The sequence below is a fragment of the Phaseolus vulgaris genome, chromosome 4, assembly GCF_000499845.2.
Source record: "Phaseolus vulgaris cultivar G19833 chromosome 4, P. vulgaris v2.0, whole genome shotgun sequence".
Taxonomy (NCBI): Eukaryota; Viridiplantae; Streptophyta; class Magnoliopsida; order Fabales; family Fabaceae; genus Phaseolus; species Phaseolus vulgaris.
The window spans coordinates 21,454,075-21,468,614 of NC_023756.2; the positions used below are offsets into that span (position 1 = coordinate 21,454,075).

The following is a 14,540-nucleotide window of genomic DNA, read 5'->3' on the forward strand; positions in this document are numbered from 1 at the left end:
CAAGCTTTGTTTAAGTCTGTATAGTCTGTGCACATTCTCCACTTTCCATTTGGTTTTTTGACAAGCACTACATTGGATAACCATGTTGTGTATTGAGCCTCTTTTATGAAACCAGCTTGCATTAACTTCTCGGTTTCTTCTATTGCCGCTTTTCGTCTTTCTTCTCCTAACTTTCTTCTTTTTTGAGAGACCGGTCTTGCGTCTTGACATACAGACAATTTATGACAAACTACTTTCGGATCAATCCCAGGTATATCAGATGGTTTCCAAGCAAACAAATCCTTGTTGTTACGTAACACTGTGATGAATTTACTTAACAACTCTTTGGGCAAACTTCCACTTACATAAGTGCATTGCTTCTCGTCTTGACCCAATACCACAGCTGTGGTCTCTTCTTTTGGTTCTATCCTTTCGTCATTTATTCTTGGGTCCAAATCGGCCATTGCCACCATTCTTTCAGTATCATGGTTTGCTCTTAAATTCATCTTTAAGCCTGCTGCATAACATTCCCGAGCATCTTTTTGATTGACATAAACCGTTGCTATCTCACCTTTTTCTGTTGGAAACTTCATAGCCAAATGCGGTGTTGAAACTATTGCTCCCAGTTTATTCAAAGAGGATCGTCCTAATAACACATTATATGATGTAGTAGCATCCACCACCAAATATCTGATTTTGATTTTTTTAGTTTTATTGCCTCTTCCAAACGTGGTCATCAAATCAATGTACCCCTTAGTGTTAACTCTCTCCCGAAAAGCCAATGATCTGCTCTCGGAAAGGTACTATATCTTCTTCTCTTAAATGTAATCTTTTGAAAGTATCCCAAAACAAGATATCAACTGAACTCCCCTGATCAACTAAGGTTTTCATAACAGCATATTCGGCTATTTCTACCGTTATCACCATAGGGTCATCGTGATCGGGATCAATCTCTTGAAAATTTTCATCTGTGAAAAGCATTGGTGGCAAGGTTCTTCTTTTGAAAATATGATTAATTGTTCTGATGCTTCTCCAATGTTGTTTTCTTGCTGATGAGGATTCCTTTCCTGAAAAACCTCCTGAAATTGTGTTTATAAATCCTCTGACCGGCCTACCCAGACTTTGTTCCCTACTCCGCCTTACTGACTGAGTGTTTTGATGATCCCTATCACTTCTTCTTTCTAGCCTTCCATCTCTTCTATCACTTCTTTTTTCAACTCTTTTTTCATCTCTTCTTTCAAATCTTTCAACCCTTCTCTGGCCCATTTCTCCCCCTCTCGATCCTCTCTCAGGACTTAACCTTATTCTCACATTTCCTCCTTGGACGAAGCGTTTCAACTGTCCAGCTTGAATTAATTCTTCTATTCTATCCTTCAACCCGATGCATTCTTCTGTATGATGGCCATGATTTTTATGATACTCGCAATGCTTGGTATGATCTGCTCTTTCTGGTGTTCGTGCTTTTCGTAGTGGTGGTATTATTTCTGTTGCCATAGCTTCTTGTAAAACTCTAGTTCTGTTTGCATTCAAAGGTGTGTATTGTTGGAATTTTCGGCTTCTGAATTCTTCTCGGGCTCTTCTTGCAGCAGGTGGGTGTTCTCTTTCTATCATCTTCTTTTCACCGCCATCAACCCTTACTTGGTTTCGAAACTCCCTTAATTCTTCCATTTGCATAAATTTTGACGCTCGCTGTCTTAGTTCATCCAAATTGATTGCAGGTTTCTTGCAGAGACTATCGGCAAACGGTCCCGGTTTTAATGCCGTGATCATATGATGCATAGTGACTTCTGGGCTAAGATTTCAGATTCCCAAAGCAACCTTTCCAAAACGTTCCATGAACACTCTTAAGGATTCTCCTTTTTCTTGTCTTATGTTCACTAAGGCGATTGACGTTAAATGATGAGGTCGACTAGTTGCAAATTGAGCGCCGAACTTTTCTATCAACGTATCAAAGCAATCTATACTCAAAGGTGGGAGGCGCGTAAACCAACTCAATGTTGCCCCTTTCAGAGTTGTAGGAAATACTCTACACATAACAGCATCATTCCATGTATACAAGCTGATTTGAGTAGTATATATTGCAATATGCTCATCAGGATCCGTACTCCCGTCGTATTTGTCAATGGTCAAGTTCTTCCAATTGTCAGGCAACGGAGTATCGATTATAACATCATAAAACGGATGTTTTCTAGAAGATGTCCCTGCACAAACCCCAGAGTTTTCAAGCCATCTTCTTCTGGTTTGGGAACTTTCGTTGTGATACAACCTCTCATTCACTTGTATCCTAGGCTGAACAGTTTCGAAAGATGAATTCAAAACCGTTTCCTCTTGTAACTTTCTCCTCATGCGTGCATTTTCGGCTCTCAACATACTCAATTCTTCTTCATTATTCTTCTTTAATGTCTCGAATTCTTTTTGTAATTGGACCAACATTGCCATTGGCATGTTAGCACTATCTTCCCGGTCTCCACCTTGTTCTCCTCCTTGACTCATCTTGTCTTTAACCCTTCTCAATTAACCCTCGGCCCCACGGTGGGCGCCAAAATGTTCTTACAACAAGGACCAAGAATACTCAAAAAAGGTTAACAAGACTTAATTTCTTTCCTTGGTGGGAACTCTTGACTTCTTCTCTTGGCTGGTACACTCGATTAATGCTCTCGGCTGACACTCTCGGCTTCTCCTCTAGGCTGGTGTTCTCGGCTTCTCTTCTAGGCTGGTGCTCTCGGCTTCTCCTCACGACAGGTGGGGGGTACCTGCAAGTCGCTCCGATGCCAAAGTCAGAAAAGGTTTAATATTTATCAGATAAAATCACTCTTACCTCTTTCTATCTCTGAACTCCTATTTATAGAGTTTCTTTAATGGGCTTTCCCTTTACTCTTGGGCTTTCTTTCTGCACCTTTTTTATTATTTGTGCACCCCTCTTGCAAGTTTTTATCTAATTGGGCTTTTACAACTTTTATATTTTTGTTTTATTCTTTTGTCTTTATTGCTTTCGGTCAAAACTTCTCGGTTTTAACTTAATCATCTTAATTGTTATACTATGTAGTTCTTGGCATGAACCTCTCGGTTTTACCCTATCAGTACAATTAATAATGGTAAAAATTATAATTGATGTGATCATGAATTCTGACATAGACACACAAAAAGAAATAGTTAAAAAAAAATTATTAAAGCTAGAGAAAGGGAGCAAAGAGTTAATAATCAAATTCAACAAACTTGGGTGTTCTTGCTAGAAGCAAGGCTAGAGATTTTGAGGAGGACCTCTGCAAATTTATGAAAACAAAATAAGAACTCCTAGAAAACATGAAGATAAAGGAAATTAATTTCAAAGTATACATACATTATAACATACTTTTGGAATTAATTTGTAAAGAACAAAACTCGTTTAGTTTGTAATAAGAGTAACCTATGCTTGCGATAAAAAAAAAACCTATGATTGAATAATTAAATCTATATGTCTATATTATAAAGGGTTAAATATATTTTATCTTTTAGATACTTGTATTAAGGAAACTATTAAAATGAATATTTGTTAGTTGTTTTTATGTGGTGTTAGGAAGTGGACTTTAAGTCTAACTCAACCCCATAAAACCGGCTCATAAGGTTGAGGTTTGCACCCACTTATATACAATGAAAGGCTCTAATCTCTAGTCGATGTGGGATCTCCAACATGTGGCAAACATATTTCTAATGTGGATTAAGATGTTAAAATATTTCGTACTAACTCATCATTGACGTGAATGTTATAATATTATAATAAAATACACGTAAAAAGTTCATATGTTACGTAAAAAAAACATTGGTAAAGACTTATTTCAATAGTTTTATTATTAGAAGTACCCATAAAATCTAAAGTTTAGACTAAAAACAAAAACTAATTTCACATTATAGTAAAAAAATATATATTTAATGCTATTATTAAAATGAAGTTTTAGACCTCCATTTAAGTTAGCATGAGTTCAACTCCTAAATAGATATAAGGAGACATTCTCCAAACAATAATATTTTAATCTTAGTTAGTTCAAGATATATTCAACTGAAATTGAATTTATAAGTAAATACAAAATTATATATTGATTTTACAAGAAAATACAAAAATATACATAAGAATATAATAAAAAATTTAAAATTTTTAGATTTTTAGATTTTTTGGATGGAAATTAAATTCTATAATTTTAAGAAACCATACAACACATAATTTTACTTCATACTTAAAATGATCCAATTATGTTAATTTTAAAACGTATTCTCTTAACCATCTTAGTTAATATTTTCCAGCACTAAATTAACTATAAGAAATAAAAGAAATACTGGATAAATGTTATGAGTTTAAAGTAACAAAAAAAAATTTAAAGAAAAAAGTATAACAATATTTGCTGGACTTAAAATATATTTAAACATATTATATTTTTGTTTTTATGACAATAAATACGTGAATAAGCAATGCTAATTCTTCTTTCTTATCTCTTTAAAACTGTTTTAAGAAAATGACCACACATCTCTTTAATAATCTAAGAACAATTTCCAAAAACTATTTCATAAAATTAAATTATTGTAAAGAATAAAAATAAAATAATCAGTCCCTAAGGTTTCCGTGTGTTTTTCTTCCATGATCATCAATTTTTTATTTTTTATTCTTTCTATGTTTCGTTGACAAATTCAACTGATATGTGAAAAATATTTGTATGGTAAAACATACTAAAATTGAAAAGTTGATACTAAAATAATGAGAATGGTAAATTTCGAAAAACAACGATAGTTAACTGATAAAACACGAAATTAAACCTCAAAATAAAATAAAATAATCTGCTGTGTACCTTTGAGGTACCATTGGCTATTATTTTTCATAATAAATAAATAATACATCCACATAGATTAAAAAGCCCTAAAGTAATAAAAAAAAGAGAATATTAAAAGTAGTATTTATTTAATGCTAAGAGAAATAAAGAAATAATTTTTTGTTATTTTTGGAATATAATATGGTATCACGTTACGTGGATTATGGTTGATGAATTCTGCAGCGCGTTTCATCGTAATTTCAAAGAAAAAGTGACACAAAGTTCCTACGTTGAGTTTGAATGTGAAAAGCTAATTAGTGGTGTTCTTGTCTCTTTCGCTACATATTTTTTTGTCCTTTTTGCATTTACTTGTTGATTTCTCTTTTCACATTCTCAAGAAATTTAAACATCTTCTGCAATGACTCATTCAAATCAAAGTTTAGGCTTCATATTGCATGGAAATTCTCCATTTATGACTCATTCAAATCAAAGTTTAGGCTTCATATTGCATGGAAATTGTGCATTTGGCGTCTCTCTCTCTCTATATATATTCTCAAGCTTTCATTCTCTCCTCCAACTTGTTTACTTTCAATCACTAATTATTACTTGGTCTTGCTATTCTCTCTTGAGTTGATCATTGCACTTTTGGTTTCATTATGAGTCTTGTTAGATCTTGTAAGCTTTTTTCTTCCCCCCTTTTGCAAGCTTCAAAATTCTTGCTCTCATCTTCTTCTCATGCCCCTCATCACCAAAGTAGAGCTCTTGTTGGTTCTCTCATTCCCCAAGTTCAAGGTAATGTTTACTCTTGTGTCTTATTGGATAACTTTTTTCACCAAACATTTTCAAAAGAAAAATAAAACAAATTCTTTATAACTGAAATCAACTTGTGCATTTGAAAAAGTTAGATGAAAAGTGTTATCATAATAATTTGATTCAAAATTATAAGAGAAAATCAGTTGAGGATTATTTTCTTTTTCTATGAATAAAAATCATCCATTAATAAAAAAAAAGTGTAACTCTCCACTTTGATATATATCAAACAATTTAGCCCTGATCATTATAATTGACACAATTGGTTAAAAATTTATTCTTTATGAGTAAAAATACTATTTTTTTTCCTTTTGAGAAAACAAAACTAGATTCATTTTTTCTTATATTTTCACTCTTGAACACCCTTTTTAGGCTTGAAGAAGACTTTTGGTTTCTCAAGACTATACATGTCAAACACCCTGGCTTCTTTGTCAAAAGAGGAGGAAGTGTCAAGGAAAGGCATTAAAACATTGAGAGCAGTTGAAGACCAACATGGGGGAGTCATAGTAAATGTGGAAGAATCTATGGATTCTTCTGTTTTTGCCTCTTTGCTAAAAGCCTCAATATCGCAATGGAGGGAGCAGGTACAAAATGTTTAAGTAGCAATATAAACTCTAATGTTCATTAGTTTCGGACTTTTGGATTCATCACTTTACAATGTGGTTCTTAAAAGGGTAAGAAGGGAGTGTGGATCAAGCTGGCCAAAGAACACTCTAATCTTGTGGATTCTGCAGTTAAGGTAAACATTTGTCTAATTTTCTGTAACATATACACCTAGCTTTTTAGAGTTGGTTTTTGCTAGACAAAAAGAAGAAGAAGCATTTCGTGATGTTGGGGTGGTTGTTTTTGCAGGCTGGATTCAGATTCCACCATGCTGAACCAAATTACTTGATGCTTGTGAATTGGATTCCCAACACTCCTGATACACTTCCTGCAAATGCTTCTCACCGCGTGGCTATTGGTGCTTTTGTCATCAATGCCAATAGGGAGGTAATTCTTCTTATACCACTCGGTCATAGTACAGTGATAAATCAACCCTTTTGTTCCCACTCTTATTGTCATCCTTTTGTGCTTATGTGCCTTAATTGCATTTTTTTTCTCCCAATTTTTTGTATTATTATGCACATTTTTTACATGTCATTTTATCAAAACATTATAAGAAAATTAATATGATTGTTTGATAGGTGCTTGTGGTTCAAGAAAGCAATGGCAGGTTTAGTGGCAAAGGATTATGGAAGTTGCCTACTGGAGCCGTTGATGAAGTATGTTCAAAAATCATTGTTCATCGCTAAACTTTAAATGAAAAGTTTAAATTTTATTTTTTAAATAAACATGCTTTTGATCTTTCAAAATCAAATTTAAAAGAATATGACTTTAATTTCAAAACACTAAATTGGAGGAATAAAAGAATTTTAAAAAATATTTTAATTTCTTAAATTTAATGTTTAGCATTTTAGGTTTAATTATTATTTATTAATCTGAATTCCATTTGCAGGGTGAGGATATTTGCACTGCTGCAATAAGGGAAGTAAAAGAAGAAACAGGGGTAAGCGAAAAATGATCTGAACATTTTTTAAAATCCTTTCTCTATTTTTATTTCTATGTCTAAAGTTTGTGCTTTCTTTCAGATAGAAACAAAGTTTGTGGAGGTCATAGCATTCAAGTAAGTGATGAGATAATAGTATATAGTATGTTAGTGACATTAGGATTATTAGATTGTTTATTTAAACTAAACTAAATCAATACTAAATTATTAAATAATGTCCTTAATGATCTCTGTTTGTTTTTTGGTATCAGGGAAAGGCACGAAGCTTTCTTCAGGAAATCAGAGTTGTTCTTTGTTTGCATGTTGCAACCTGTTTCCTTTGAGATTCAGAGACAAGTTTCAGAAATTGAAGCAGCTCAGGTATCATTCAATTTATAAACAATATGATTAAAGACTTCTTCCACTTTTGCAGATTATTATATATAATAAAATTACCATTTTTTATTTTAAATTTTTGAATAAGAATTATGAATGTTTTTGTATAATTTTTTCTGTAAATTGGAGGAACCCTAGGCTGTCTACAAAAAGGGTGCCAAAAGAAAAACAATCTGCACATAAGATTTTGTTTGTACTTTAAAAAATGACTATAGAAAAGTAGAAAGAAAATAAACAAACATACTTAATAAGACAACCAATGAATGATTTAATGTGATATTTTATTGGTTGTTTTCAGTGGATGGCAGTTGAGGATTACATGGCCCAACCATTTGTGAGAAACAATGAGGTGTTTGACTTTCTCACCAAAATAGGGTTATCAAAATTTGGTGGCAAATACAATGGCTTTTCCACCATTCTTTCTTCCACTTCCTCTCCCAAGAAATCCTACTTTTACTTCAACAAGAAGGATGCTGCTCCCCCATCTTAGCATCCAAACCCTAAATTTTTTCTCTTTTCACTTTCTTCCAAATTTCCAAGCCTTCACACTCATTGCTCCATCACCACCATCATCATCATTTCCCACACATTTCATTCAATCATTAAGTGTTCTATGTACATAAAATCTATACTTCCACACAAGTTTCAAATCATACCATTCTTCTCTTTCAAAATGTCTAAGGGGATAAGAAGGAATAATTAATGTTGTAAATTTCCAATTTGTTCATTTCATTCATAAGAGGAGGACTTCACAATTGTATTTTATTTTGTAGTTGTTTATTGAGTAAATAAAGTCAAGTGTAGTCTTAATCCTTTGGGATTGTAATAACAATAACAATTGCTATCTAATAGTTTACCATTAATTAAAAACATAAGAATTTCATTTTTTTTTATCTTGATGTATGATATTATATATGGGAAAAATATGTCTCACAAAGTTAATACAAGAAAGTGTTTGGAAAGCGTGTTGTATTAAAGAAAGTGTTTGGAAAGATAGTTTGTAACTTTTGTGGAAAACTTCTTCGAAAGTATTGAATTTTTAAGGATATACGTGTAACAACTTCACTACTTAAGCACATATTTAATATTAACTTTTAAAATAAATAATATATAGTCAATATTACGACTAATAGAAGTTATTGTACACTAAAAAAAAAATTCTGATTGTAAACGCAAATGAGAATTTCAGTTTAAGTAACTAAAAAAGTTTAAAATATACAAGTTTAACCCATTTTATTTAAGCCAGTTTAATTAAAAAAACTTATTTAAAATAAACTTGAACTTTGTTTGTTTGTTTATTTTATTTTTTTTCACTTTAGTATTATTTTTTCTAATTTTAACTAAAAGTAAAAATATAAAATAGAAGATATTATTATTTTATTAATATTTATTTTTAAAAGTATATATAGTTTTTTTTTCAAAGAAAAATCACTAATTATTGGTGTCGAGATTTTAAAATTTAAATTTTACTTATTTTAATAATTATATTTGAACCCATTAATCTATCTATATAAATTAATAGTTAGGTCTTTTACTTTCTGTTCCTCCGAAATCTTAACCTGCATCTCATGTATTATGCCAAAATACAGAATTTTCTTTATGGATATTTTAATTTAACCCTACATTTTCTTCTTTTTATCTTTTCCAAGTAATATTTCTATCCCAGAATATGGGATGGTGATTGTTGAACAAAATGCTTTGATGTCTTCAAATATATGAAAAAAGCTTGAAGAACCTACTGATGTGTGTGTTGTCTACTAGTTTTTGACTTGTTAGTTCACTTCTTAAAGTGATCAAAACTCATATGATCTTTATATCTTTTGAAAGAAGTGTTTTCTTAAAAGCTGAAAATTTTTTATTTAGTTGTTTTTCAAATCAACCAGTTGAAAGCTCCTACTCAAGGGTTTGAGGCTAAGGCAAGTTTTTAACCTGATGAATTGTCGAAACAAGTTGTTGTTTAACACTTAGTGATTTTCAAAATGATTTGGAAAAGCTATGCTTATTTTGTCTTTGTTGTCACACAAAAACAACCTGTTATTTCCACTACAAGAAATTTTCTATTTACATACCGATTATTATATCTGAATCTGAATTTGTATGTAAATTGGGTTGAAGAACTTCCTTGGGTTGAAGAACTTTTCACATGCAAAGACAAAAGGGTGTCTTGGCGGTCGTTTGCACTCCGACGCTCAAGTCAATACTAGGGCAAGGAAACAGTGAGTGAATAAAGTAGTTTCAGTCTTAGAAACGGTGTACCTTGCTAGGGTTCTTACCACCCTTTATATAGGTTGTAACTAGGGTTACTTCTGTTATGTTACCCATATCTAGGGTTCCTGGGAGAACGTCCTTGCGCCGCTATTACACAATCTTAGTGTAATTTGGCACATAAGACTTCCTTTTACTGGAGTGCAACGACTAACAGTATGGCAACCACGGTACCAACTCATGCACCAATGTTGCAGGACCATTTGTTCTATGGGTGCATTAAGTATTAACGTGTCATGCATGCAGTCTTCCCTTGGAAACCCTAACCCTAACGGGCCTCAACGCCTCCAAGGAACACTTGCTTGTGTCGTACCCGAATGTACCATACACACCCCATGCATGATCCTCTCGTGACTTAGGTCTTTTCTTATATCTGGGTGTTTAACTGGTATCTGATATGATTTCTGGGGCCCACCTTATGTGGCCCACCATTATTATCAGACACCAATGTCTGAGGTCTTTCTCTAGCACCGCTCCAATGACCGAGGACTAGTACAATTACATACATATTTTTCCATATATAAGAATAAAAGTGATTACATACAGATTTAATTCAGTATGCAATTTTTCCGTATGTAAGCCAAAAGTGATTACGTACAAATTTAATCAGTATGTAATTTTGACGCCATAAAGTAGAAATAATTACATTATCCGTATATAAAGTATTACACACAAAATATTTTTAATAATTATAATAATAATAATAATATTGATATTAATGATAATATTGATATTAATATTAATAATAACAATACTAAAATTAATATTAATGATAATATTAATATTAATAATAATAATTATTATTATTATAATATTATTAGTAATAATAATATTAGACTAAAAAAAATAACAGGGTTATATTTGACGTTTCCGACAATTTTAACCCCCGTTAAGTGCATTATCTGCGGTTTGCTTTTTTCCTGGAAGATCCAGCGTCGCTAACTAATTACTAGCGATTTTTACGATATTCTAAAAAATAATCACTTTCTAACAGTTCTGAAGCCCCCATTATTTTCGACAGTTTGAACTCCCATTATTTCTTACAGTTTTAAACCCCTATTATTCCTAACGGTTTGAAAACTCCCACTATTTTTGACGGTTCGAAAACTCTCACTATTCCCGACGGTTTGAAAACCTCCATTACTTCTAGGAGGTGCATAAATAAAAAAAAGTATGTGACAAATAATAAAAATACTGGACAAATTAATGGGCCAGACTTTTCAAAAGAGATCCAATGGCTCACTAAATACACTAATTCATTGGTAAATCACCACCAACAGTTTACATTCCAAATAAAAATAAAAAATTCTAAATAAGAATAATAAATTAACATCGTGCTTAGAAAAAAAATAGTTCAAATCGACAAAGAGACCCACATTCTACTGTGAATATGTTTGAGCAGTTCTAAATACACTAAAGAAAATGAGAAATGTGAGTATCGCAATATGAGACAATGTTTGTGGCTTCTCATGTTTATTTATTTGTGATACAAGGCTAAAATACATAACAATAATTCTACTATAATTTATTATTACTTTATATAAAGTTTACTAAATTTACATTGCAAAATAAAAATGAATATAAAATATGGAAATTAAAGAAAAATGAAATAAGTGGTTTTACACTTTACCCAATAAATTTATCCCAACCTTCATTTATATCTTTATTTTTTTCCTACCCAAAGTTGTGGGATCTGAATGTTAAGGACTTGGAAATCACCCATTAGACATTGGCCTTAATTACAGACAAATACATTATCCTTACATCTTGGATTGATATTAATTAAATTAGAACATTGAATTCCTGTAAAGAGGCATTTATTAGCAAACCTTTGAATATTTTTAATATTCATAATCTAGGTTGGTTCTAAACTCTATTAATAATGTTGCAGGCATATTTGTTAGTTTTTTTCTAAACTTTTTTTAACCGGTATGTTTGTATTGTTAATGCAATGTAGTTTTTTTTCTATTGCATCTACAAAATTGAAAAAACCATGTATCAAAAGATAGTAGGGTTGTGAATGACTCGAATGATAGCAAAGTGCACCATACAAACAAAATAGTGTTCATGAATAACTAAAACCTATGAAACCTTGAAAAATGAATAAAAATGTACCCTTTCTTCTTAGTCATAAAAATAGACATGATAAAAAAACTAAATAACATCCTAATATACATCTAATGTACCAAGGTGCTGGTACGTATACATATTGATGTGGTGGCTGAAAATCAGATTAAGGTGCAATTGGGGGTTGAACATATCCTGTCTTTCAAGGTTCCTGAAAATAAATCAACTCAATGAAAAACAACAATTGTGCCTAATTATGTGATGATTAATAAATTTGAAAAAAAGTGAACAAAAATTACTTGGCTAAGATGCCGTTGGAGGTGTAGGGTGAGCATGTTTAGTACCTTTTTTAGGTGCAGATGGAGGTAGATGGAGGTGGATGGGGAAATGGAGATGGAATACCTTTAGGATTACTTGTTTCAGGCGCAACTAGGGGTGGAGTTTGTACTTGAAGTCCTGCATCAATCACAAAATTTACAAATGAATCAATATATTGAATAATACAATTTATAGATGACAAATAAATTGTATGAAAGTTCAGACATCTAACCAGGTTTATAAGTACGTTGAAGAACTGCAGGATGAATATACTTTGGTGTCGGTAAAGGTAGTATTAGGCCTTGAAGGATGACTATTCACTTGAGTTTCTGACTTGGACTTACTTGAGGTTGCAATTCAAGATTCATAACAATAAAAAAGAGAAAAGAAGAGTGGTGCATGGTTGATGTATGGTGCAAACCACAGTTCTACCAGTATCAACAGTATTTCGAACAGCTCGCATAACAATAGCTGTTGCACGTGCATCAAGTCCAGAAGTAGACTCGTCCATAAAAATAATGGAAGGGTTTGTTACAAGCTCCACTGCTAATTTTAATCACTTTCTCTGCTCAATTGATAAGCCAAAACAATCTGGCATACCAACCAAAGCATTTTTCAAAGTATCAAGCTTAACTAGTTTCATCACACTTGTTCAACAAATTCCTGTAGAATATTTTAGTGAATTGAAAGTTCGGAAATAATTCACCACGATAAGATATACCATTTGTCATGAAACAACTTACAAGTCTTTTAGGAACTCCAACTTTCTTTGGAAGGCGAAGAGCTGAAGAAAACAATAGTGAATCCTAAATTGTTACTTGAGGAGAATGTATATAATTTTGTTCAACATATTCTGATACTCTGGCAAATGTTCGTTGCTCTTTTGGGTAATCCAAAATTTTAATGTCCTTTTCTCTGTACCCTCCAGTTTTCCTAGCAACCAATACGTCTATCAAAGGACAGGGTGGGGTGGGATATGTACAGATTGCATTAGAAGATGAAAAATAATAGAATAGGAGAAAGAAAGAGAAGAAAAAGAAGGTAAGATATTATGAAAATTCAGAAGACAGACGGTCCAGGGGCAAAGGCCATAGGCTTATGTAACCTACATTCTATGGCGTATTGGATTCTTACTTTATTCTGCACCTGCTCTCAGCCCCTCCCTCCACCATTCAAATTGTTGCTCAATACCGTGTTCTCATCATATGATATCCTTTTTTTCCCTCGGTTAAGGCTATGCTATGCTTCTATCTTATTATCTCACCTAATTTGTATTATAATATACATACAAGTGCATTATCAATTTTGTTTCAATTAATAATAGTTTATTACTGCACCTCTCTCAGCTACACCCACCTCTCTATGCACAATTTGTATTATAATTCTATTTTCACTGTTAAAGTTTACTACTCACTACCTACCTACCTACATCATACAAGGCTACAGGGAGTAGCTATTTCCTATTTGGTGCCAACCACAATCACTTATTATACCATTAATCATATTAAATACCATTAATCATACTAAATTATGCAGCAGATACATCTCTAAAATTAAAGTTATAGAACTATTTCATATATGTTATTTTACTTGTACTTATATCGGGCCATCTCTGAACGCAAATAGTATAGTTTATGTATTTGTATATATACTTGATACCACCCTATTTGACATAAATATGCAACTGTCCAGTAATTCTATTTATAGCAAAAAGATTTGATATACTTGAACAGTTGAACCATCACTTCTATTACTGATTCAACATAAACATGTATGCATCTCTTTGTGATAAATGCTTAGATCAAATTAGTTTGGTAAGGTCAGAGAATAATTTGTCAAATATACTAGTCTTGACTATACATAAATTGTGTCAATATTTATGTGTTGCATTTATCAGTGTCTCTATTTATCAGTCATGTGTTAGTTGCTTGTGTTTTTTAATATTAAAATGTTACTAACCCTTTCGAAACTTTTCAACCGCAGAAAGAGGCCTAGCATGGAAAACATTGACATCTATCCACTGGACAAGAAAACATAAGGGTTAGATATATCAACATTTTAATTAAATAAAATTTTAATGGATGACCTTATAATGCTAAGACATCTGAATCAAATCTCAATATAACTCCAAAATTTTCCATTAAAAAGATGCCCTGTATCTTTTTCTTAGGCCAAAAGTGAACTTGGCAAACTAAAAAAAAATAAACTTATAATGTTTAGAAGATTGGTTTAAAAAGGATGGATAGGAAAAGATAATCTAATTTGGTTGTTCATAAAGCTTGAGAAGCTAGAGTTTGGGTCTAAGCAGTGAATCAAATTTGCTAATGCATTATTTTATTGGTAACTAACTTAATATGACATGCCAAAGAGAACGACTTAGAGCAGACGAGCATTAGTTTTAA

General features: G+C 32.1%; 2 protein-coding genes and 1 long non-coding RNA gene across 3 annotated transcripts; 1 reads left to right on the forward strand and 2 right to left on the reverse strand.

Moving 5' to 3' along the window:
• Positions 1–738: 738 nt before the first annotated feature.
• Positions 739–1,758, reverse strand: LOC137838466 (uncharacterized). The gene has a single exon (XM_068647710.1). The coding sequence runs from the start codon at positions 1,756–1,758 to the stop codon at positions 739–741; it is 1,020 nt and encodes a 339-aa protein (XP_068503811.1).
• A 3,568-nt stretch (positions 1,759–5,326) lies between these two features.
• LOC137837436 (nudix hydrolase 2-like) lies at positions 5,327–8,450 on the forward strand. Its single transcript, XM_068646422.1, has 9 exons — positions 5,327–5,549; positions 5,940–6,151; positions 6,241–6,306; positions 6,420–6,557; positions 6,752–6,829; positions 7,063–7,113; positions 7,196–7,230; positions 7,365–7,473; positions 7,787–8,450. Exons 1-9 carry the CDS (start codon positions 5,414–5,416, stop codon positions 7,976–7,978), a joined length of 1,017 nt encoding a protein of 338 aa, XP_068502523.1. The 5' UTR covers positions 5,327–5,413; the 3' UTR covers positions 7,979–8,450.
• Positions 8,451–11,747: 3,297 nt separating this feature from the next.
• On the reverse strand, positions 11,748–12,510 carry LOC137837437 (uncharacterized). The gene is made up of 3 exons (XR_011085459.1): positions 12,371–12,510; positions 12,165–12,276; positions 11,748–12,031 (listed from the first exon to the last, which is right to left on the reverse strand). It is a non-coding gene; the product is annotated as an uncharacterized lncRNA (long non-coding RNA).
• Positions 12,511–14,540: the final 2,030 nt, after the last annotated feature.